The sequence below is a fragment of the Sinohyriopsis cumingii genome, chromosome 12 (assembly GCF_028554795.1).
Source record: "Sinohyriopsis cumingii isolate HCF-2022 chromosome 12, ASM2855479v2, whole genome shotgun sequence".
Lineage (NCBI taxonomy): Eukaryota > Metazoa > Mollusca > Bivalvia > Unionida > Unionidae > Sinohyriopsis > Sinohyriopsis cumingii.
In genome coordinates, this window is record NC_142972.1 from 27,418,548 (window position 1) to 27,446,197 (window position 27,650).

Below are 27,650 nucleotides of genomic sequence, written 5' to 3' on the forward strand. Positions count from 1 at the left end.
ATAACTTTTGTGCTCCATTTTTTGCTTTTAAGGACCAATAGATTCTCAGTAAGTCTAAAGATTCTGTTTCTCAAGCAATATCTTTTGCCTTTTCTCCTTTCCAATTAACATTCTTAAAACTGTAACAAATGCATCCTTTTCTACACTATAATGTATGACACTATTTTTGTGAAGAAGAGAATGCTAAAAATATGTATTCTGTCCCAAACTGCAACTATGGAGTCTTTGAAAAATTCTACTATTGCATGATTTTTTAAGCAGTTTATAGGGCTTCACTCTAAGCAGTTTACAGAGTCCCACTCTGAGCAGTTTATAGGGTCCTACTCTGAGCAGTTTATAGGGCTTCACTCTGAGCAGTTTATAGGGCTTCACTTTGAGCAGTTTATAGGGTCCCACTCTGAGCAATTTATAGGGCCTCACACTGAGCAGTTTACAGGGCTTCACTCTGAGCAGTTTATAGGGCCTCACACTAAGCAGTTTATAGGGCTTCACCCTGAGCAGTTTATAGGGTCCCACTCTGAGCAGTTTACAGAGCTTCACTCTGCGCAGTTTATAGGGTCCCACTGAGCAGTTTATAGGGCTTCACTCTGAGCAGTTTATAGGGTCTCACTCTGAGCAATTTATAGAGCCTCACACTGAGCAGTTTATAGGGTCCCCACTCTGAGCAGTTTATAGGGTCCCACTCTCAGCAGTTTATAGGGTCCCACTCTGAACAGTTTATAGGGTCCCACTCTGAGCAATTTATAAGGCCTCACACTGAGCAGTTTACAGGGCTTCATTCTGAGCAGTGTATAGGGTCCCACTCTAAGCAGTTTATAGGGCTTTACTCTGAGCAGTTTATAGGGTCTCACTCTGAGCAATTTATAGGGCCTCACACTAAGCAGTTTATAGGATCCCACTCTGAGTAGTTTATATGGTCTCACTGAGCAGTTTATAGGGTCTCACTCTGAGCAGTTTATAGGGCCTCACTGAGTAGTTTATAGGGCTTACTCTGAGCAGTTTATAGGGCCCCACTGAGCAGTTTATAGGGTCTCACTCATGACCTCATGTCACTGAGATAAAAGCCCGCTGGTTCCTTATGCCAATAAGCATAGAATCACAGCTGGTGGTTCACTATGCAATGGCATATCCAGGTAACTGCTGTTCACAGGAACTTATTATACATGGGTAATTACTGTCATTATAGTATTTTTCCCATAACAAGAGCTGGGAAAAAGCCTAAATTTCATGAGAAAATATGGGTCGGCCTCTTTTTAAGAAAAAGATTTCCAATGTAACTATCTTCAATGCTTGTTTTTCTAGCTGAAATGCAAAGTTTGAAGAACTCTAAGCTTAAAAAAATTACACAACAGAATTCAGTCAAAATTTGTGTGCATGTCCGTCTTTCTGTATGGATAGCAGTACTTGTGTTTGCTTCTGTGTGTCTAAAACTCCACCCAAGAATTTCTTTGATGTCAGATCCTAACACATGAAACAAAATGTTTACCTGCTCTGTTCAAAACAGTTCTGCAGAAGACTAATAACTCACCATACAATATAAACCACTTTAAAAATCTGTGACACAAAATTCTGCAAAAATCTAAACATCATTACTATACATGATACTTATGTATCACCCAAGATACAAGATACAATCAATTTTGGTTAACATTGGTAGTCTGGTTAACATAAAACACTAGCTTGGGACAAGCTATTTTACTTGCATGGATAATAAATGTATGTTACAGAGTTAAAAGACACAAGATCAAGCTTGACTAGGAATCTAAACTAGTAATCCTGATTTATTATGAAACTGTGAAAAACTTTCTTACAAGGAAAAGTATATACAACAATCACTTATTTTAATGCTATCACAGTATACAGCTTTATAGCAAGACTACCTATAATGATGATGAAAAACTAAAATGCACAAAAATTTCAAGAATCTTCAAACAACAATATTCACATGCACTGATGTAATTTTGCTGACTCTGGATTTACAAATACAATAGCTCTGTATAATCAACTTGGAGACTGATTTCATTTTTTTTCTTTGATAAAACTCTCCATGACCACAATTACGAAAAATTAATTTTTTTAAAGTGATTCAAATAAAAACTTCAATGGATTTTTAATTGAAAAAGGTAAATAAAGATCTGTTCATGATAACGCAATCACGGTTTTCCCTTAAGCAGAAAACCTGCATGCCTGACTTACTTTAAGTTGTTTGTTTTTTTTCTTTCTGGGGGGGACATCTGTTTGAAAATCTCCAGGAGTACCAACAGCTGAAAATTTACTTGCTTTTTTTCCTTAAGTGAATTCATAACCTTAGCTCCATGACCCTAATTTCAAAGTCCACAGAATCCCTTAGTGTACAATTCAAAGTCCTTCAGATGATATCACAGCTTATCACCTTCAAATGTATCCCTTCATGACAGGCTATCTAGATATCACAGCTACTTGGATCCTCAGCAATTGTTTAGAAAAGAACTCTGAGTTACAGGGTTACAGCACTCCCTCCAAAATATGCCTAGACTAAACTGTGTGAACAATACTGATTTCTTCTTCAAAAGCTATCTTGCTGCTTAAGAGACCTGGGCCAGTGTTATCAAATGTATTCATCCTAAAATTTGAACTGGAACTAAATATTACAAAATTCTGATCGGAAATATTTAAAAGACTTTTAGTTTCAATTACATGGCCTGAATAAAAAAGATTTAATCATCAAATTCCAAACCATTGCTTGACATATTTCTTCAATATTAGTTAACCTTCTGTAGAATAGGCCCAGTACATCCTTCTGCAAGTCATAAGAGACGACTAATGGAAGCAGAACCTATGGTGACTCAGTGGTTAGCATGCCAGGCTCGCAACTTTACTCCAACTGCCAGACTCACAAATTTACTCAGATTGCCAGACTCACAACTTTACTCCAATTGCCTATGTACTAAATAACTTAATGATGTTGCTTTGTTATAGAACACTTGCCCAATCAACCAATAAATTTCACCTGGACCAAAACAACCTCTGTTAATTGCTTCTAATCATGGAGTCTTGAGTCCTCAAGTTCAATTTTCATCCATTCACCTGCATGGCGTAATTCTCACCCAAGAATATGCATGTATGTAAATATTAAGATTTAATGCACTATCAGTATAATAATGGCTAGGTGGTGCTGATTAAAAGTATAAGTCTAAAGATATAATTTTACTCAACTTAGGAAAAACACTTCATGTGCCTTTATGTGTGGTAATAATGCTGTGATTACTTTATGATAAATTTATACAACCTTTCTCCTACAACAAGGCTTTTATGAGAATTTTACTGAATTGTTTCAAACATACTTAAGCTCAAAATAAATTTTAGAATAAAGTTTGATACATGGGGGGATTACATCATTGATAATAACTTATATTTATCAGGCACATACACAGCGATCAACCTAAACTTTGTACAGATATTGTATTTTTCCACACAACAATTTGTACAATTCATAAATGTTCACTGAAAAAGATAATTAATAAAGACATAATCTGATAGGAAGAAACATGAACCATCACTCACTCATGTTAATACAAAATGTGTGCAAGAAAACTTTCAAGACAAAAAACCAAATATAATCCCGCTTCCTATGTTTTTGTGTAAATATTCATGCAGTCCATTAAAATCCTGCACAGATGTTGTACTGTGCAGACTCTTACAAGTCCAATCCAACTGCAGAACTACACAGACCCAGATATACTGTTGCATAATGTGTTGGTAGATCTGGGTCTATGGAGTTGGTTAGGATTGTTCAGTATAACAAACAATACAGGCTCTGGTCTGCCAACACATAATGCACAAGCAAATTTGGGTATATATATGCTGGTTGCAGTTTTGTGGCTCCTACAATCCATGATTTTAAAAACTTAATAAAATGTGTAAACATAGCAAACATACCATATTTCGATTAAATATATCCTTAAGAAAGCCACAGTAGTTCATTCAAAAGAACACTGGTCACCTACTCCAAAAGGTCTGGGGTTTGATACACGTCCAGGCCAATCCAGAGCAGTTGCCTTTATTTCATTGTTGGGAAAGGTACTTAGCTCCCATTTCGTCTGCATGACAAGGTCAATAAAGTGTTAAAACACCATGAAAATCAACAAAAGACAATAACATTTCAACAAAAGTGAAAATGTCTGGGTCTTTTAAATGCAAAAAATCATATTCTAAAACAAAATGAACTGACATTTAATAAGTTACCTTGATATGTCTGTAAGCTTCACAGAGTTCCCTGTGAACGTTTTCCATTCTAAATTCCTGGTTGGCATTATTTATATTGACCACAACATTCCAAACCAAGTCTACAAGTGACTATAATCTGGCCTAATGCTTGGAAACCAAGTCTACAAATGACTAATCTGGCCTAATGCTTGGAAACCAAGGCTACAAGTGACTAATCTGGCCTAATGCTTGGAAACCAAGTCTACAAGTGACTATAATCTGGCCTAATGCTTGGAAAGCAAGTCTACAAGTGACTAATCTGGCCTAATGCTTGGAAACCAAGTCTACAAGTGACTAATCTGGCCTAATGCTTGGAAAGCAAGTCTACAAGTGGCTAATCTGGTCTAATGCTTGGAAAGCAAGTCTACAAGTGACTAATCTGGCCTAATGCTTGGAAACCAAGTCTACAAGTGACTAATCTGGCCTAATGCTTGGAAAGCAAAACATACATGTAATTTTCTATCCTTCACACAGACTGCAACAATGGCACACCATAACTCATCAGGTCAATACTAAATCACTGATATATAATGCTAATTTACCTTATTTGCAGTTGTCAACAGTGTCTGTCATTTTGAAAGCAAAACTATGGTACTGTTATGAAGTTAAAGTAAGTATTGTTCGACTAATACATTCTTCCAGCTGACTGTTGCACACAATTTTAAAACTAGTTATGGCTAATTACTGGTATTAGCCAGCCCTTCCCCTTCATAGAAATACACACTGTTTATCGAGAAACTTTTTTCTATGGCTTTAATTACAACTTCTGCACGCAAAACACAATGTAAATAGACAGTGCTATATTTTACAGTGGGTATATTAAATATGTTACAACTTCTGAAATATAATACAGCAAAATACTTCTTGCCCCAATGAAAGAACTAAATGACCAGACTTAAAACAACAGGCATAGAATTTGACACCAAAGGTGTTCCTACAACGTGGAAAATGTCAAAATGCAAAACTTGGCCCATTACGATAGCATGATTTAAATCAATAACACAGTGCTATTGTTTTTATTAAGATTATGGGTAAAAATAACATGTTTCTGACGATAAGAACGTTGTGACATATTCCTTAGTAAATAATATCAAATAAAGGTAAGTCCAACACGTTTTCAAATTAATCAACATGTTCTTCATTGTTGTAAAGATTACCTTGAGACCATTCTTTTCAAAACAACTCTATTCTGTCCCTGTTGCCCTAACTGGTAAATTCTCTTTTTAATTTATCTCTCATACAACTCAAATGCACTTATTTAACTCTTATAAGAATTTAGTCTCATCTGTAAATATGCAATCTTTTGACTACTATAAAACTAGAGTTTACTCATGTTTTTACCTTGATAAATGCATCTCAAACATAGCATTCAACAAGGACTTAAATGTTTGTGCTTTTTTAGGGGGGTGGGGAGCATGTTGTTACATCTTAATGGATATGAGATGATTTAATCAGACATCAACCATCAAAACAAGATATTTGGTCTCTGGATTCCAAACTTCAATTAACTGCTATCTTGTGACCAAAGAAAGAGGACAACAAACATTTCAACACACCTGTGAATGTGAAGTCACTGTGAGACTGCTTTTATTGGAATACTGTGAAGTTACTGTGAAACTGCCTTTATTAGAATACTGTGAAGTCACTGTGAGACTGCTTTTTTTTAGAATACTCCATGATATAAAGACAGAAAATTCAGTGCTATTGCGTTCTTCACTCCCCATGGGACTCCATTACAATGGAAAATGACAACTTTGTCTATTTTTTACAAACGGCATAGGACTAACTGTCAAATGAGGAAGCAAATGATGACTGATTGCCCACTGACAGCAACCTAGTTTTGGCTACAAAGCCTGCTTGTGTCATGAGGACTGCAGAACCATCTGATCTGAACAGAAGGTAGTTTGAGTCAACAGAAAGGGCAAGTAATTTGTTCATGCTGCATGCTGAAGCTAAAGCTATCAGGAAACAGGTTTGTATTATATATGTATTAGTTTCTGCAACATTCGGACTAAAGATTCTAATTTACCTAAATTCAGCCATGTTAAAGCCCAGGACAGATTCCATTTTGGAAACAGGGTGAGGGATTTTTTGTTTGTTTCAAGTCAAATTTGAACAATTCCTACAGATCTTTATCATGACTAATATCCCCTTGATGCCTGAATGTGTAGCCATCAATGGTAAATGGGACCAACTTTTTACTCCTTGTAAAGCCAGAGAAAAAATGTCAGCCAGTTGAAGGATCAAATCACCCAATGGGTCAATGTACATCTAATGGGACAATGTACACCCAATGGGACAATGTACACCCAATAGAACAATTTACACCCAACTGGACAATGCTCCCCAACCATATATACTGGCACGTCTGTTTGGGGCTTCTCCAGATGGAATCCTGCAATGAGCCAAATGTGGTTGTGCCATGACCCAGTAATGATCCTACCTCATTCATGATCCTGACATTTTGGCTGTACAGACTGGAAAATAGCTGCTATTCAGTCAGCAAGGACATCTGTAGGGGCTGCCTTAAAAGATGGCCCAACTGGGATAAAATACGCTGCCACAATGAATAATCCAAGGAGTTACAATACAAGAACTCTCTCATTGAAATCCAAGTTTTGTTGGAAATGGACTCAACAAGTTTAATGATCCTTACTAGGCACGAGATTGAGACTGGTGATAAAGAGAAGGACCAAACAATGAGATGGATGTAGGTCAGACCTTTCGCAGTTCACTAGAAACCCGAAATGATTCAAAAGGAATAGGCGATCTGTTCTGTTCTGGACAAGAAAACAACTTGCCATGATGTTTCTGAATGATGTCATCCAAATGTTCTGCCATCACTGTAGATCAAGTCAACTGGAACAGAGTGATGATGCATTCCATGAGTTTGGTTAAAGCTCAGGGATGGATGTTTAGACCCAAAGGAAGAGCTTTAACTTCTCAAACATTTTAGCAGTATGCAAAACAATGTCCATGAAGCCAGGTGGATTGGAACACGAAAGTATGCATTCTTCAGATCAAGATTGACACTTGTTCCTCCTGACGGAGAACCATTCTCACCTTGCCATCTCCATCTTGAATTTTAGTGTGAAGTATATATCGACTGAGGTGATTCAAGTCAATAATTGGCCTCAACGTGCCAAATATCCAATTCCTGGGTGGTTGACTGAATATCATGTCAATACTGGGAGGATTTTTGGGAAGTATATTGCATGAGGATGTTTGTGTGACAGCAAAAACATAAATCTAGCAACATCTAGTGTCAGTGTGGGCAGGTAATGTGAAAGAGTTACCACCCTTTCACTACATGATAAAGACAGAAAAGGCGATTTTTCGTCTCTTTATGTATGTCTGGCTTTGTTGCATGCTTATATTCCTAACACTAATGTGATCAAGGAATGTACTGGAAGGGGAAAGAAGGAGAAGCTAATTATTACCATAGACACCAGCTTATAAGTCAAATCCAACAGCAATCTGCAAAGATCCAGATCTGGGTCTATACAGTTTGTCAGAACTAATCAGTAGAACAAACAACATAGACCCTGATCTGCCTTTGCACTGTGTGACTGCATCTATGCTGTTTACAGTTTAGAAAATTTCAATTTTGAATTCTACCATCACCATCTTAATACTGCTTGCAATTTTAGAACAGAATTTGTTTGTGTGGATTTCTCTGCATGGAATCTATACATAATTAAATTAATATGAAACTGTGTATGTTTTTTTTATGTATGCATGTAGGTTAATTTCATATGCAAGTGTATGTATGTCTGCATGTATGCATGTATGTATGCATGCATGCATGCATGCATGCATGTACGTACATACGTACATATACATATGTATGTACGTACGTGTATGTATGTATGTATGCATGTATGTCTGTATGTATGTAAAAACTGTTATTTTAATGTAAAATAGCTCAAATGTAGACCAACTCTAAAATCAATTTATCCATTGTCCATACATTAGACATGAATTCCCTACCCTCTTCTATATACACCTCTTGCATTAAATGAAAACTTTTGCTATGAATGTACACTGGTTTCTGTTTCTGTTCTATATACATGAATGATTCAAGATGAAGACTCAAGTTCATTCTATTTCATTATACTGTCAAAGATTAAAATTTGGAGTTCTTACCATAAGCCGTCCTTTTATCTTCATTTTCACAACTCCATTCATGTTCACTACTTCTACTGTTGTGTCTGAATTTTATAATACACTGTACATTCATCACAATACTATAACAGCTAAGAAATGACCACGGATAGAAACCTCCCTTTCTGTAAGATCAAGCTATCAAACTTTGTTAAATCTTGTGTCATGATGACTGGTATCACCAGTAGAATATGTCCAACTAAATACATGGATAATAGAGGTATTTATTTGAATGCTCAAGGATTTTCTCTAATCACAATAGGGACGCCATCCATGTTACTACATGTTCCCATTATCATCTTCTTAACCCAGCTCCTACCGTTGTGTTCCAAGCATAAACCCACCATATCCACTAAAGAAACATCTCCCACAAAACAAATACATGTATTATTAAATGACTGAGAATACATTTTCTAATAATTTCTCATACATATCAAATGTTTTCTGAATAAGTGAAAATACATTTTCCAATTATCTCTTTTCACTCTTTTCTATTCTGTTGGAATGAAATGTCTCACATAATGTAATAAGAAAGACCTTGCCAATTCCAGCTCTATCATCCAATTAGGATATTACTTTGCTCAGTCAGATAAAAAATAAAATTGTTTTATTTAAATAATTGAGAAATGAAACATGTGCATATTCAGTTATGCAGAAATAGTGTAGAAACGTCATAACATATGAGAGAGATAGAGAGGTAAATATACAGAACTTTACTGTAATCAAGTATAAACATAACTACAGGTATATCTCACCAGTTTAAGTCGCTTGGTGAGAATTCAGCATTTCTGAGAAAATATGTTATGGGTAAAATGTTGAAAAAATAATAAAGACTAGAAGCACTTTCTTAGAATCTGATTTTTTAAATGCAGACAGCATGATCCCATAGTAGCACTGCCTATTTCTGAAGGCAAGACATGAAAACACAGGTTGTGCACAACACTCTGGATAGTATACTGACCTTACTTGATGACCAAAAATGTTAAAATCCTAAAACTGGATCAGTTCTGGCTAGATACAATGGTGTTGATAGATACGGCACTTTACTTAATTGCCTCAGATCTAAATAACCTTTGCATGTAGCTATATGCCTTAAAACACCTAACTAAACCAAGCTTCCATATCATCTATGAATGGTGTTATGATGGCATACCACATACAGGTAAGACATCTCATCTTTGAATGGTGTTATGATGGCATACCACATACAGGTAAGACATCTCATCTATGAATGGTGTTATGATGGCATACCACGTACAGGTAAGACATCTCATCTATGAATGGTGTTATGATGGCATACCACATACAGTTAAGAATGGTGTAAGGATGACATATCACACAAAGGACAGGCATCTCATCTGCAAATGGTGTAATGATGACATATTACACAGGTGAGTGTGTGTGTGTGTGTGATTTGGATTTTGAACGTAGCTTTAACAATTTTTCATCTATGACGTCTTTAGTGTGGCAGTTTATAACAATGCCTAGCACTGGGCATCATGCCTCAGACATCAAACATGATGTCCCACCCAGTCACATTACCCTGACTCCAGGCCGACCAATCCTAACACTAACCTGTTAATGCTGAGTGCCTAGTGAGGCTGCTGTAGGTACCATATTTATAAGTCTTTGTAATGACTCAGCCAGGGTTCGAACCCGCAACCTCCGGCACAAGAGGCAGATGCTCTAACCACTAGGCCACCGAAGCAGTCTATCACACCGATAAGTCATCTAATCTGTGAATGATTTTATGCTGACATACCTCACACAGGTGAGACAGGAAATCCTTGCACATCAGGGTACCAAATTTAGGTATACACTAAAACTGGGTTCAGGTTTAATTTGAAAAAAGCAACTAATATGGATATAGAATTATAATTTGATTTTAATTCTTATTTCAATTAAATGCTGACATACTGCCACTGGAAAAGTAGCAGCTGTAACTCGCCATTCACAAGTGAGATGACAAACTGTTGTAGGATAATAAATCTGAAAAAAAGAGATTATCTAATAGGAAACTGTTAATAAAGCAAATGTGGTATATATATATATATATATATATATATATATATATATATATATATATATATATATATATATATATAAAAAGAGTAGAAGCCTAGTGTACTAATCACTCTGGGCATTCTTCCATGTTGTGACACGTTCCAAAAAAAATGTCTTTTGGCAAATGAAATTTATTACTCTGAATGGGATGTGAGAAAAAAATAGACTACAACCTTTTGAATAGTAACCGTGGAACTGTGCTAGATAACAAATCAACTCCTACAAGCTTATATTCAAGTTCTGCATATGAAAAAGCTCAAGGACAGGATAAAATATAGCTGTGAATCAGGATGATACAAGTACAGGCAAAATGAAGAAAAAAACGTGGTCTCTATGTTTTATATGGTGGTGATGCTTATTCTAAATAATTACTTAATTAATGATGACATGTCACAAAGAACATAAATTAATAATAGTACATTCATAAGAGCAAGCCCAAATCTTAAGTTCCAATAGGCAAATAACGCAAGAAAAATGACATCATTCTTAATTGTTATTTCTTTAAATCTTAGTCCCATGTGACATCCATTAAATATAAAAGTTAATATTCTCATCTGCCTACACTTACATTTTCCAATGTAAGTGAATTGACCCCACTCAAATGTTTTGATCATCAACAACAAAGTAGCTAGGACTGATTTAGTCAGGTTTTAAAATGGGATGGTCAAGCTCTATTAAATTGGCATAATACACCTTGCTCGATATGAATGATTTCAAACCTTACAAAACTATAGTCAGTATAATTACAACACTGTGACAGCCACTTGTTTAATCAGGTGACATATACTCAGTGTGGGGTGAGCATAACATGTCAATATCATCAGGACTAAACCAAATACTGACTGAGGTGTGGGGTGAGCATCAGAAATGAACCAAATACATGTAGACTGCAGTGTGGGGTGAACATAACATGTAAATATCTTCTGGACTGAACCAAATACAGATGGCAGAACAAGGACGTGATAATGTGCTCCATTAAGATTAAGAAAAACCAATGGTAGCCCCACTTAAATAGTATGGAAAGGCACTTTGTTATGGCATCCTACCACTAAAGTGGTATGGAAAAGGCACTTTGCTATGGCATCCAACCACTAAAGTGGTATGGAAAAGGCACTTTGCTATGGTTTCATCCCACTAAAGTAGCATGGAAAAGGCACTTTGCTATGGTTTCATCCCACTAAAGTAGTATGAAAAAGGCAGTTTACTATGATGTGTGTGTGTGTATGTGTCTTGGATTTTTAATGTAGCTTTAACAATTTCTCAGTCATATCACTAAGATGTCTGCAGTGTGGCAGTTTATAGTGATATCTAGCACTGGGTCATCATGACGCAGACATGCAGCATGATGTCCTAACTGGTCACACTATCCTGACACTAGGCTGACCAGTTCTAACACTAACCTCATAATGCTGAGTGCCATGCGAGGCAGCTGTAACTACCATTTTTAGTAGTCTTTGGTATGACTCAGCTGGGGATCGAACCCACGACCTCCCACATCCGAGGCGAACACTCTAACCATTAAGCCACTGGAGCAGTTTCAGTTTACTATGGTATCCCACCAATACAGTAGTATGGCCAGGGCAATTTTGTATGGTAGACCCCCACATTAGTAGCATGGATAAGGCACTTTGGTGTGACAGTCCCACTTGAATAGTATTGACAAGGCACTTTGCTTTGGTAGCAACACTTAAGCAGTAGTGGTGAAATGATTCATCAAGATATTGATAATTTTCATGTCAATATACATATTGATCCAAGTGAAGGATGGAAAGAAAATGATACTTACCACATACAAGTTACTTTAATCTTCAACCAGTGCTTTTTTATTTTTTAAATGGAGGATTTATCAGGCAGAGGCATACATTTCTATCAGCCTAAAATGAAAAACTACAGATAACACCAACTTCCCTTCTACAAATTAACACAAGGTGATTAACTCATGTGGCCCAAAATCTGCCCCCACTCCGCCTCTCATTCAATTCCTTGCTAATTTTTTCAATCCCCTTTGCAGGCTCAGCCACTGATAACATATACCAACATAAAGGAGACATTCTAATTTGTTTCCCATGAACAATTTAAGCACTGTATTTCTCACTTGACAGCATTTTTTCCATGAAGTTTCTCTGCTGATTTTCATCTTGACTACTTGGATTCAGTTTGGAAGCCTACATTTCCAGTGTGTCATATACTGAAATATACTACAGTACAATCAAATTCTGATGCGTTGTTTGTCCAGTCATGGGTAAACAGTAACCATCAATTAGAACTGAATGTAGCTTATTCAGTGGATGTCACACTGGAAGTGTTGTTGTTGTTGTTGTTGTGGGGTTTAACGCCATTTTTCAGCACACGATAGGCTATACATGGCGGCCAGTATTAATGGTGGAGGAAGAACCCGGAAAACCCTGGAAAGAACCACTGACCCACGAGAAGCTACTGGCAAGCTTTCTCACATGCCCACATTGGCTGAATCTTAGACTCAAACCGCCGCAGACAGAGGTGAGATGGCAGTGATCCATAACGAAGAGCGCTTTAGACCACTCGGCCACTCGGGGCCCCACACTGGAAGTGTAGGCATCCATGCTGGATCCAAGTAGATGCAAAACAAAAAGTGGCAACTGAATGGTCAGTAAAGAACTGACATGGAACTTTGCTATAGTAGATCCCACTTTAGTATTACTGACATGGTACTTTGCTTACGGTAACCCCGACTTGTGTAGTATAAACAATGCACTTTGCTTATGGTAACCCCCATTTAAGCAGTATGGACAAGGCACTATGTTTATGTTAACCCCCACTTAAGCAGTATTGAGAAGACACTATGTTTACGTTAACCCCCACTTAAGCAGTATGGACAAGGCACTATGCTTACTTTAAATCCCACTTAAGCAGTATCGACAAGGCACTATGCTTATGGTAAACCCACTTAAGTAGTATGGACAAGGCACTTTGCTTATGGTAATCCCCAGTTAAGTAGTATAGACAAGGCACTCTGCTTATGGTAAACCCCACTTAAGTAGTATGGACAAGGCCCTTTGCTTATGGTAATCACCACTTAAGTAGTATAGACAAGTCACTTTGCTTATGGTAAACCCCACTTAAGTAGTATAGACAAGGCACTTTGCTTATGGTAATCCCCAGTTAAGTAGTATAGACAAGGCACTCTGCTTATGGTAAACCCCATTTAAGTAGTATGGACAAGGCCCTTTGCTTATGGTAATCCCCACTTAAGTAGTATAGACAAGTCACTTTGCTTATGGTAAACCCCACTTAAGTAGTATAGACAAGGCACCTTGCTTATGGTAAACCCCAGTTAAGTAGTACAGACAAGGCACTTTGCTTATGGTAAACCCCACTTAAGTAGTATGGACAAGGCCCTTTGCTTATGGTAATCCCCACTTAAGTAGTATAGACAAGTCACTTTGCTTATGGTAAACCCACTAAAGTAGTATAGACAAGGCACTTTGCTTATGCTAACCCCCACTAAAGTAGTATGGACAAGGCACTTTGCTTATGTTAACCCCCACTAAAGTAGTATGGAAAAGACACTTTATGTTAACCCCCACTAAAGTAGTATGGACAAGGCACTTTGCTTATGTTAACCCCCACTAAAGTAGTATGGACAAGGCACTTTAACTATGATAACCCCACTTAAGTAGTATGGACAAGGCAGTTTGATTATGGTACCCCCAATTAAGTAGTATGGATAAGGCACTTTTCTTATGGTAATCCCCACTTAAGTAGTATAGACATGGCACTTTGATTATGGTAACTCCACTTAAGTAGTATGGACAAGGCACTTTGATTATGGTAATCCCACTTAAGTAGTATGGACAAGACACTCAGCTTATGGTAGTCCCCACTTATGGAGTATGGACAAGGCACTTTGCTTATGGTAATACCCAGTTAAGTAGTATAGATAAGGCACTTTGCTTATGTTAACCCCCACTAAAGTAGTATGGACAAGGCACTTTGCTTATGGTAAACCCCACTTAAGTAGTATGGACAAGGCAGTTTGATTATGGTACCCCCAATTAAGTAGTATGGATAAGGCACTTTTCTTGTGATAATCCCCACTTAAGTAGTATGGACAAGGCATTTTATGTTAACCCCACTTAAGTAGTATGGACAAGGCCCTTTGCTTATGGTAATCCCCACTTACGTAGTACAGACAAGTCACTTTACTTATGGTAAACCCCACTTAAGTAGTATAGACAAGGCACTTTGATTATGATAACCCCACTTAAGTAGTATGGACAAAGCACTTTGCTTATGGTAATCCCCACTTAAGTAGTATGGACAAGGTCCTTTGCTTATGGTAATCCCCACTTAAGTAGTATAGACAAGTCACTTTGCTTATGGTAAACCCCACTAAAGTAGTATAGACAAGGCACTTTGCTTATGTTAACCCCCACTAAAGTAGTATGGACAAGGCACTTTGCTTATGGTAAACCCCACTTAAGTAGTATGGACAAGGCAGTTTGATTATGGTACCCCCAATTAAGTAGTATGGATAAGGCACTTTTCTTGTGATAATCCCCACTTAAGTAGTACAGACATGGCACTTTGATTATGATAACCCCACTTAAGTAGTATGGACAAGGCAGTTTGATTATGGTACCCCTACTTAAGTAGCATGGATAAGGCACTTTTCTTGTGGTAATCCCCACTTAAGTAGTATAGACATGGCACTTTGATTATGATAACCCCACTTAAGTAGTATGGACAAGGCACTTTGATTATGGTAACCCCACTTAAGTAGCATGGATAAGACACTCAGCTTATGGTAATCCCCACTTATGGAGTATGGACAAGGCATTTTGCTAAGAAATAACAAGAATTCATTTTCCTTCTTAAGATTCATTAATAATTATTTTTGGTGATATATTTACAGTTTTGTTTTAAAGTGCCCCCAAAAATGTTAAACAAGCCATGATATACACCAGAACCCTGGACTACTTGGTATTCAAATAGCCCTTCTGCACCTAGTTGGGGGGGGGGCCACTCTTCGCACTAATGTAAATTGAGGGCATAACAGCCTTCTATTTCAGGATTTTAGGATATGATGGCAAGTGTAAAGTTTTTAATGTCTTACTGTTGAGGACATTCAACCTATTGTAAAGGTTTCACATGTTTTTAAATATTTGTGTACCTAGGTATTCAAAATGGTTTTAATTTTAAAATAAGATACTCTGATACAAATACCCATTTTGACCAAAGATTACACTTTAATGCAAAATAAATCCACCACATCTGCACAAAGGTTCAGAAGGTAAGTTCTATATCACAGGCAATGAGACATTAAACTGAAAATCTTATGATAAGTAATGAATTCTGTATAGCACTAACTTGTTAACAACAGGTATAGACTTATCTTGGTAACATTTGAGTCCTAAATCAGTTGTCATGAAATCTCTTGAGCCCAAAATGTGAACTTTTCCCCGCATTATATTGATTTTTATCATTCTCATGTAGTCATGGATATACAGATAGATACACCAAGAGTGATGATTTTCTCACAAGATAAAAATAACGTTGTGTAACTTATTATTTCCTTTGAAATTCTCTAACGATTAATTGCCTTTTCTAAATTTTATCAAGGAACTGAAAATATTAGAATCTAGGAATTAATTTTGGGGAAAATACCATGAAAACAGTTAGTACAATGATCTGTCTGGTATTTCTACAGGCATTTTAATCAAGTTTCTAGCAATGTGAATCATCTTCATTACAAACAAAGCACAGATGTGCTGCAGACTCTGTGGTCACCCTGAATTAAGGTTACAAACTTAACAATTTTAACCAACCTACAAGTAGGACCATAATGCACTCCCCACTTCAAGCGTCCAGTTAGGTGTCTTAGTTGATCTGTAATTAGTCCTCATCATGACAGTGTTTAATGTACACGGAAGCCATAAAATATTGATTTGTTACCATTCTTGACCTACAGCAGGAATAAAAGTCATCGCAAACAGCTATTATCTGTGAAAGCAAAGGGTAAGGAGACACTAAGTCAACAAGTGGTAGACAAATATGACCCTGTCTCACAGTGGCAGGCTAGCCTCATTATATTTACTGCATTAAATCATTATGACATCCAAATAAGACATGTTGCACTGCAGCCAACAACATTTATTATGACACTGCTTCAACAGCTCAATAGACAATTTATACAATCTCCTATATTCCCTCTTGACCTATGTCTGCAACCGAATAATCCTTGGACCTGGTCTAGACGATTTCCACGATTGTTTGCATTTTCAATGAATGTATGATGAATTATCTGACAGAACTGAGAGTTTGTTATTTTAAAATAGGACAACTAAACCACCATATGCTATGTAAATCCAAATCAAAGAATAAAGCATAATTTATCTTATGAACACAAAGGTACCCAAGTCAGTTGTTTTGAATGCAATAACATGAAGTAACTGTGGAGTAATCTGTCCACTTTACTTCATTTATTTATAAACTTAACATCTGGGAATGATCACCTGTGAAATATTGAATTACCATATGTATTCACTCAAGTCCAGCTTCAAACAACCTAAACCCTGCTTTGCCATTGCAAAATGTGCTTGCAGGGTTTAGGTTGTTTGTTCTACTGATATTTGTAACAAAACAAGTTGGACTCAACTTATAAGTGAGTATATCTGGTATGAATATATTAGAGTTTAATGGTACCTTAGTGCAATTATGGATATAAATGGTACATGAGTGCCATAATGGCTATAATGATACATGAGTGCAATAATGGTTATAATGGTACATGAGTGCCATAATGGCTATAATGGTACATGAGTGCAATAATGGCTATAATGGTACATGAGTGCAATAATGGTTCTAATGGTACATTAGTGCAATAATGGCTATAATGGTACATGAGTGCAAGAATGTCTATAATGGTACATGAGTGCAATAATGGCACATGAGTGCAATAATGGCTATAATGGTACATGAGTGCAATAATGGCTCTAATGGTACACGAGTGCAATAATGGCTATAATGGTACATTAGTGCAATAATGGCTATAATGATACATGAGTGCAAGAATGTCTATAATGGTACATGAGTGCAATAATGGCACATGAGTGCAATAATGGCTATAATGGTACATGAGTGTCATAATGGCTAAAATGGTAAATGAGTGCAATAATGGCTATAATGGTACATGAGTGCAATAATGGTTATTATTATATGCTCATTTTTTTCTCTGTTAACTTTGTAGAATAATAATAATAACAATAATAATGAGGACTTTGTATAGCACCTAATCTTTAGAAGCTCTAAGTGCTTTACAACATTAGACAACACCTACAAGATAAAAAACATAATAATACTACAAAAACAAACACCATGAAATTAGAAAACATTAAAAAAAAAACATGCTGAGAATATTTAAGGTATGAAACATTATTAGGTCTTTAAGTTTGTTCTTGAAGTTGAAATAAGTGAGTTTTGAGAGCACTCTTTAATGGGATCACTGTGTCTTTGTGTCTAAGTTCAGTGGGCAATTTATTCCACGATGCTGGGCCCTGGTATGCAAAAGAACACTGTCCATATGACTTTGTTTTCATAGTGGGAATAATGAGTATATGATTGTCAGAAGAAGAGTGTAAGTATCTTGCTGGTGTGTACACATGGATGAGGTCAGACAGGTATGTTGGACTAGAGCCCATCAGTGAAATGTAGCACAGAGAACAAATTTTGTGTTTGATTCTGGATTGATAGGATAGCCAGTGTAGGGTACAGAGCAGTGGGAAGGTGTGCTTGTTCAGTATTTTATGATATTGCACACTTTCATATTGCACTCACACGCAGGACATGTGTGCCCAATAGTGTATTTGGAACTACTTTGTAAACAAATCATGTACTCTCGTGTAGCAGATGCTTTATGTTTTGGTTGATCAAATTTGTTTCTGAATGTTTCATGGACTGCCACATACCAGCTGCTTTGCTACATTCTGCATTAATGTTTTTGATACAATGTTTCAGATTTTGGCGATAGATGCCAGATTTCATAAAATTGCTTGGTACCTACAAATAACATGCAAGTTATAAAGGCATAAACTGTCTCCTTTAGCTGGTAACAAGAATGGCAAAAAATATACAGTTTTACATTCTGAATTTCCTCAAAATGTACATTCTTAGTTCTGCAAATCCGAATTACATGAGCCATGTCATGAGTTCTCAAGCTTGATTACATATTTCAAAATTGTACTGTAATTTCAACTATATTCCAAATGCAACTACATCCTCCTTACTAATTTCAAAATGAAATAAACATTAAATTCAATAACGTCTTTTTGATAATTGCAATTGAAACACTTCATATTTTTCCCAATTTATGATTTCAAATAGTCAATGACAGAACAAACACACTTGCAGATGTAAACACGTTTCTCTCGCACTGCTTCAATCCGATGTATTTCATGTACAATTTGCACAGATGAATCCAGTCCATAATCACAAAATTTCATAGAATCGACAAAAATACCAAAATCTATTCATTCCAGATCAAATTGAAAACTTGTTGCAATGTGCGTTCATACACAATATGACTCCAAATTTCAAGTAGACAAAAACGCCATTTTCTTTCAAAACTTATGTCTAGCACGAGACAAGTTCAAATTTATCTGGGCAGAGTTATGTGCGCATTAATAATGTTGTTGTGTAATGATGACTGTGCTTGTGTATTTAGTTTGGAATATGGCATACATTCATTTACGTTGTTTCTTGTAGTGTATTTTGCTTATATAATTAAGCCTTAGGTGGAATAAGAAAATGAGCATATAATAAAAAGATTACTGCATCTGTATGGGAAAATATGAACTCGTTTTGTCGGATGGATATACTGCACTCCCAAGGTCATGCAGTATTCCATCCAAAAAACTTGTTCATATTTTCCCATACAAATGCAGTAACCTATAATAATGGTACCTGAGTGCAATAATGGCTATAACTGTACATAAGTGCAATAATAGCGATAATGGTATATGAGTGCCATAATGGCAATAAATGGTACCTTAGTGCAATAATGACTATAATAGTACCTTAGTGCAATAATGAGTATAATGGTACCTTAGTGCAATAATGGCTATAATGGTATCTGAGTGCCATAATGGCTATAAATGGTACCTTAGTGCAATAATGACTATAATGGTACCTTAGTGCAATAATGGCGATAATGGTATATGAGTGCCATAATGGCAATAAATGGTACCTTAGTGCAATAATGACTATAATAGTACCTTAGTGCAATAATGAGTATAATGGTACCTTAGTGCAATAATGAGTATAATGGTACCTTAGTGCAATAATGACTATAATGGTACCTTAGTGCAATAATGGCTATAATGGTACCTTAGTGCAATAATGAGTATAATGGTACCTTAGTGCAATAATGGCTATAATAGTACCTTAGTGCAATAATGAGTATAATGGTACCTTAGTGCAATAATGACTATAATGGTACCTTAGTGCAATAATGACTATAATGGTACCTTAGTGCAATAATGACTATAATGGTACCTTAGTGCAATAATGACTATAATGGTACCTTAGTGCAATAATGACTATAATGGTACCTTAGTGCAATAATGACTATAATGGTACCTTAGTGCAATAATGAGTATAATGGTACCTTAGTGCAATAATGGCTATAATGGTATCTGAGTGCCATAATGGCTATAAATGGTACCTTAGTGCAATAATGACTATAATGGTACCTTAGTGCAATAATGGCTATAATGGTACCTTACTGCAATAATGGCTATAATGGTATCTGAGTGCCATAATGGTCATAAATGGTACCTTAGTGCAATAATGGCTATAATGTTATCTGAGTGCAATAATAGCTATAATGGTACATGAGTGCCATAATGACTAATAGGTGCAAATTAAAAGGTAATTTATGAAAATGTAAACATGAAGAATTGCACAAAAACTTTAGAAGTTAAACCCTTCAAAATAAAGGTAAGCAAGAAGCATACAAAATTAATATATAAATTATACTGATTTTATCAAATGTAGATAAAAAATAAGGTAAACATGTAAAATCTTCCATACAAAAGGTCAAAATTTGTTGTATGAACTGCATTCCATAAAAAAAACTCCAAGATTTTCTCAAGTGTGGTACAACATAATAAAGTTTTTTAAGTGAGTTCACATAAAAATAACTTCAATCTCACTGGATGGAAATATACAAAAACTTTTCAAGAATGTGTTCCATTATCATGGTATGAACCTTGGTCCAGGTTCTCCCATCAGGAGGAATGCCTGAGCCAGATATAACTGCTGGCACACTACCACTTCATCTCTGTGATTTGTTTTGTATGGGGGATGCCCACATCATCTCTGTGATTTGTTCTGTATGGGGGATGCCCACTTCATCTCTGTGATTTGTTCTGTATGGGGGATGCCCACATCATTTCTGTGATTTGTTCTGTATGGGGGATGCCCACTTCATCTCTGTGATTTGTTCTGTATGGGGGATGCCCATATCATCTCTGTGATTTGTTCTGTATGGGGGATGCCCACTTCATCTCTGTGATTTGTTCTGTATGGGGGATGCCCACATCATCTCTGTAATTTGTTCTGTATGGGGGATGCCCACTTCATCTCTGTGATTTGTTCCGTATGGGGGATGCCCACTTCATCTCTGTGATTTGTTCCGTATGGGGGATGCCCACTTCATCTCTGTGATTTGTTCTATATGGGGGATGCCCACTTCATCTCTGTGATTTGTTTTGTATGGGGGATGCCCACTTCATCTCTGTGATTTGTTCTATATGGGGGATGCCCACATCATCTCTGTGATTTGTTCTGTATGGGGGATGCCCATATCATCTCTGTGATTTGTTCTGTATGGGGGATGCCCACTTCATTTCTGTGATTTGTTCTGTATGGGGAATGCCCACTTCATCTCTGTGATTTGTTCTGTATGGGGGATGCCCACTTCATCTCTGTGATTTGTTTTGTATGGGGGATGCCCACTTCATCTCTGTGATTTGTTCTATATGGGGGATGCCCACATCATCTCTGTGATTTGTTCTGTATGGGGGATGCCCATATCATCTCTGTGATTTGTTCTGTATGGGGGATGCCCATATCATCTCTGTGATTTGTTCCGTATGGGGGATGCCCACATCATCTCTGTGATTTGTTCTGTATGGGGGATGCCCATATCATCTCTGTGATTTGTTCTGTATGGGGGATGCCCACATCATCTCTGTGATTTGTTCTGTATGGGGGATGCCCACATCATCTCTGTGATTTGTTCTGTATGGGGGATGCCCACTTCATCTCTGTGATTTGTTTTGTATGGGGGATGCCCACATCATCTCTGTGATTTGTTTTGTATGGGGGATGCCCATATCATCTCTGTGATTTGTTCTGTATGGGGGATGCCCACATCATCTCTGTGATTTGTTCTGTATGGGGGATGCCCATACCATCTCTGTGATTTGTTCCGTATGGGGGATGCCCACATCATCTCTGTGATTTGTTCTGAATGGGGGATGCCACTCCGCAATAGTGGGTTGATGTTCTGAAGCTTATTTGCAAAGTTTCATACCACATATTTTGCCATGTGGACAAAACATACTGATATACTATCTGAAGTCAATATATGGGATCTTCCATTCAGAAACAGGTATCTGCAGGGCAGCTATGGCTGCTTTATCTACCCTTTCATTACCCATAATTCCAATGTGGCTAGGCAAACAATTGTACAGAATAGTTTTTCCTGACTGTTCGAGAATATCATGTTTCTGTAAGAATCTGGGATAATTAGATGTAAAATTTAAGGTTTTGCAACAAAGCTCTTAAGATCTGTGTCAAAAATGGTGGCTTTATCCAGCAACTGACTGGTAATTGTACCATGGGATGTTGTAACAGCAGCTCCATCCATGTCATCTTTCAAACCATCTTTATATAGGGATGTCAAGCTATGATAAGTGGCTCTGTTTTCATTCAATTCATTCCAAAAATGGCCTCAATTTGTTGATGACTATTTTTTAAATTGGCAAAGATTAAAGTGGGTTGGGTTTTTTTTGATAAAACAAGGTGGTGATTTTGGAACATATAAATTTTACAGCATGTCCTACATGATTTTGAGGTTTTTAAACATCTAAGTTTGTGCAAAATTATTAAGTTTAATTTGGCCTGGTTTTTAACAGTACAACAATAAAAGCCGGTGTTTTAGTGTACAAGCAATTTGAGTAACTGTGCCTTGCCCAAGGACATACCACAGCAGTTAACCCTGGCTGATCGAATGGTGGAATCTGAACTCGCATTAATTTTACAAAAGCAAACATACTTATAAATGCACACTCAGCTTAGTGTACAGACAAGACCCTGACATAATTGTAAACTTACAAAACAGAGCAGCATGTATACTTTTTGATAAACATTTCTGATGTACATCCCGAACCCCAGTTCAAAACTGATTACAGTAGAGCTGTTTTAGTATATAAAGGTGTAAATGGAACTGCATTACAATATTTACAAGACCTGCTCAGTCAGACATAGTCTAGTTCTGTACTATCATATGTAGGAACTAGAAATCTCTTGCAACCAAAACCTAAAATACAGCCATTTAAGAGCTTTGCAATATCTGGATTTCTCATCCAGAACAGCTTGTCTTTTAATGCCAAACAATCAAATTCTCTCAGTGCTTTTAAAAATAATTGCTTTGACTATATGTTAAATAAAACCATATATATATATTTATTTTCATTATATAAATGTAACAGACATCTGTGCTCTCCGTGTGCAAATATAAGAGAAAGTACTTCTTTTAGAAGCGCCAATACAAAAGAAGAATTTTCTTTATGTTATAACACATCAACTGATGTGATTTATTTGATAACCTGTAAAAAATGTAACATGCAATATGTTGGACAAACACTTCAACAGGTTTCTAAGAGAATGAATAATCATCGCTTTCATATTAAAAACAAATATAGAGATCCTCAGTTCTCCTCTAATATTTCAACACATTTGAATACAAATAATCACTCTCTATTCTGTTTTTCTTTCATGCCAATAGATATTGTACATGGAGACATGAATAGACTCATTAAAAAAAAGTTATTTGATTCGTAAGTTAGATACTTTGTATCCTAATGGCCTTATTACCAATGCACTATATAAAATTGTATCAAATATTAATTAAAAAAGTGATATGCTGTATATCCTTTACAAAAATATAATTGTATGTATGACTGTTTGTCTCTATTTTACTGATTCAGGTTTCATTAGAGACTCACATATCTTTTGGATCCTGTCATATATATATATATATATATATATATATATATATATATATATATATATATATATATATATATATATATATATATATATATATAAAACTGTCATGATGATGCATATAATTTATGACGTTATGTAAATGACAATTGTTATTTTAAAATATAAAGACGTCATCCATTTCTTTCAAAACATTTTGTGCCTGTCAAGAAGCATACAGTAAATGCGAAACTAGTTCCATTGAATTATTGGCTTTGTGTTGTTTTGGATCCCAATAGATATATAAAAAATAAGTAAGGCATTATTATTTTTATTATTATTATTATTATTATTATTATTATGAAGAATATGTACACATGTAACCAAGGCATAAGATGGATGTGACTCCACTCCTTAATGAAGCAAATATTTATAAACAGGTTAGCAAAAGAATTAATTATAAATTTATGTTAATTAAAATATATCATATGGATACATCTATATATCTTCCAATGAAATCCCAATTTAATGTTACTATTTCTGTACATGATGTCCAAACCCTGCCTCATGACATTTCTGTTCATAATGTCATGGCATTTATGCATATATTGTCCAAACAATGTCAAAATATTTCTTTAAATAATGTAAAAACCCTGTTCCAGACATTTCTGTACATAATGTTCAAACAATGTGTAATAAAATTTCCATACATAATGTCCAAACCCTGTCATAACATTTCTGTACCTAATGTTCAAACACAGTTTCATAATATTTATTTACATAATGTCCAAACTCTGTCATAACATTTCTGTACATTTGTTCAAACATTATCAGATAAAAAGCATTCTGTACGTAATGTCCAAACCCAGTGTCCAAACATTTTTCTACATAATGACCAAACCATGTTAAAACATTTCTGTACATAATTTCCAAATCCTGTGTTACAATATTTCTCTACATAATATCCAAACCATAACATTTTATTTACATACTGATTAAGATATATTCATTTAATAGACACCTGGTTAAACTGCTGTTTTAAAATATAACCAAAGTGACTCAGTGGTAAAGCCAATAGTTTAAAATAAACCACATTGACGCTGGTTAAGATGCTGGACCTGTGACAAAAAGAGTACAGGTCTGATTCCCACTGTTGGATCATATTGTCTGTTCTTCTTTTTACTGGTTTTAACAGCACTTTTAATACATTACTGCCTACATTATGCTAAGGAAATAGGCACAAGTGTCTTTCTCAAGGGCATCAAGTCAGCCAACCTGGTCTCGTCTGGGTAGGTATTAGACCAACAACCCTTGGATTACAACTCTCACACTCTCCCATCTGAACTACAGAGGGTCCCCCACCACTGGATAAGTTGATATCAGCTAGCTACCATAGTGTCCCCTTAGGTGAGGTGCTTTACCTGCCCTGCACTTTACACTATATAACTTCAAAACGTTTTGATGCTATAAAACACCACAAAAAAACAAACATTAATTTAAATATTACAAACTTTAATGGTAAGATTACTTAAATTTCCAGATGTCTTTTTAAAAAAAAAATTTACACATGCTTATACTTAAAACTGATTTATCCTTTGTATATATTGATCACAGTAACATGAAGTCCCCATTTTTCCTTCATTTTGTTAACTTACAAGGTGTGATATTACTGAGTCACATTGTCCCAGTACACATGTACTACGTACTACATACAGTATGTAATGCAGCTTGAAAAGATGAATATGAAAACTGAATTGTAAAACACTGATACAATGGCAATGTGTATGGAATCACTAGGACACAAAATAATTGTTGACAAGTGGGATATATGTAAGGCACACAGCCAAGAAGATTATTTCAGTTTACCTTTGCCAATCCTTTAATACAAAATACTACATATAATTTTGACTAGTGTGATCTCACAACAGAATGACTATACAACAAATTCAGGGCATTCCCTAAATACTCTCAGCCAGGCAATTTACTTGCTTAACTCAGCAAGTATGGTTTGCTTCCCTTGTGCTCCAGCCCCAAACCACTTTCAAATCTTAATCTTTTACTTCCAAATTTTTGGAATGCCCTGGAATTAAATGATATTCATGGCTATCAATTTTCATACTTTTGGGAAAATAACATTTTGATTGGTTTTTATTATATGTGAAGATATGACAAGAAGTCCTCTTGTTCCTATATATGGGCAATGGGTTGATAATTCATGGTTTATAACACAAATTCCATAAAAACTGATACCGCCAGATACTAAATATCACAGGTTTGGAATTGCTTATTAAACTATCACCAGACAAAAGAAGAATATTAATGAGCGGTAAATGTAGTTTATACGGTAATTCTGTGGTTACTGATACAAATTTACACAAGACTGGACATCAACAGCAGTGTGTTGTCCAAGACTTGAGAGTTAAACTGGGCCAGGATCTTTTTTAATGATACACGTGCAATTTTAAAGAGTATAAATATGAGAAATTCAATTATGATTAAAAATAACTTTTTCAAACCATTTCAATGCAACATCACTTTAAGTTATATTTAATGACAGTTCCTTCTGACCAGTGACTAGTACTTCTGGGCAAGTTTATTTCTTAACTAATTTGTCCAAATTGATGCATAATTTTAAAAGTTAATGTCCAGCAGTGTTACAAGTTGTAATGTAGTGAATTTATCTGGACATTCACATCGTACCAATGATGCATTCCTCACACAACAAATGTATTCTTTATGAAGTTATTGGTTATTAAGTCTAGAGAACTTCCTCTTGCAGGCTCAAGGAGGTAGAATAGACCTAATGTACCCTATTACAAGTCATAAAATGCTACAAATGGAGGCAACTGTTTTGCCCTAGTAGGCATCCCAGGATGACGTTCCAGATGAAAAGGGTATATTTAGGGCATAAAAAAATGTGTGATTTATACTTTTAAAAAATGAGAATTTTATTATTTAGCATTTTACTCTTTTCTGCTTTTATTTTGTACTGAATGCTTTTTTTTTAGACCTAAACATACTTGACATTATATAGCCCAGATTGTGCTGATGTATCATAAACTCTATACATACATAGCTATGAAAATCTAGAGAACCAATTATTATCACAAAATATACGTCTCCCACTATGATCTGATAGTTAATCTATATTTACTGTAACTGTAGTTTACATTTGATACAAAAATCCCAAAATCTGAAAGAACACGTTATTTGTCTTATGCCTTTGGCTTCACATATATAAAGTAACCACTCCGGTGTCCAAAATGGTTATAGTGTCTGCCGCAGATGTGGTAGGTCACAGGTTCAAGCCCTGGCCAAGTCATACCAATATTTATAAGAATGCTACTTGCAGAACAATATTTATAAAAATGGTACTTGCAGCTGCCTTGCTAGGCACTCAGCATTAAGAGGTTAGTATTAGGACTGGTCGGCCTTGTGAAAGGATAATGTGACTGGATGGGACATGTTGCTACATGCCTATGACATAATGCCCCAGTGCTAGAAATGACTATAAACTGCCACACTGCAAACATCAAAGGGATATAAATGAATTTTTTTTAAAGCTTTGTTAAAAATCCAGATCACAAATACACACTCACATGTATAAAATATTATTTTCATCCAAGCACATGCTTGTGGGGTGCTCTTTAAATACTATCAAGTCAGGTGGAATAGTTATACTTTACTTTGTATCTACAAAATCTGCCCCCATTCACCTGAACAACATTTTCCAGTGAAGAAAATCTACTGGCATCCCAAACCTAAGATTATTACAAGGTCACAATTTCAAAGCATGCAAGCCAAAAAAGGAGCTATAAAAAAAAAAACAACTATCAATTTTCAGGTACTCATGTTTGGAACAACATTCGACATAATATTAAACCTGCTCCAAATATCTATTCCTTCCACATTAGATCGATGAAATC

General features: G+C 35.9%; 1 protein-coding gene across 8 annotated transcripts in view; it reads right to left on the minus strand.

The window, feature by feature from the left end:
* LOC149786145 (uncharacterized) overlaps window positions 1-27,650 on the minus strand; it is a 203,726-nt gene that overhangs the window by 99,654 nt on the left and 76,422 nt on the right. The window contains exon 1 of one of the 8 annotated variants that reach the window (XM_089976486.1): window positions 8,392-8,596. The exons of the other annotated variants lie outside the window; for them this stretch is intronic. Within the exon in view, the coding sequence (XP_089832612.1) occupies window positions 8,392-8,433 (42 nt within the window). The 5' untranslated portion in view covers window positions 8,434-8,596. Of the gene's footprint in view, window positions 1-8,391; window positions 8,597-27,650 lie in introns of those variants that run through there. 8 annotated transcript variants of the gene reach the window in all.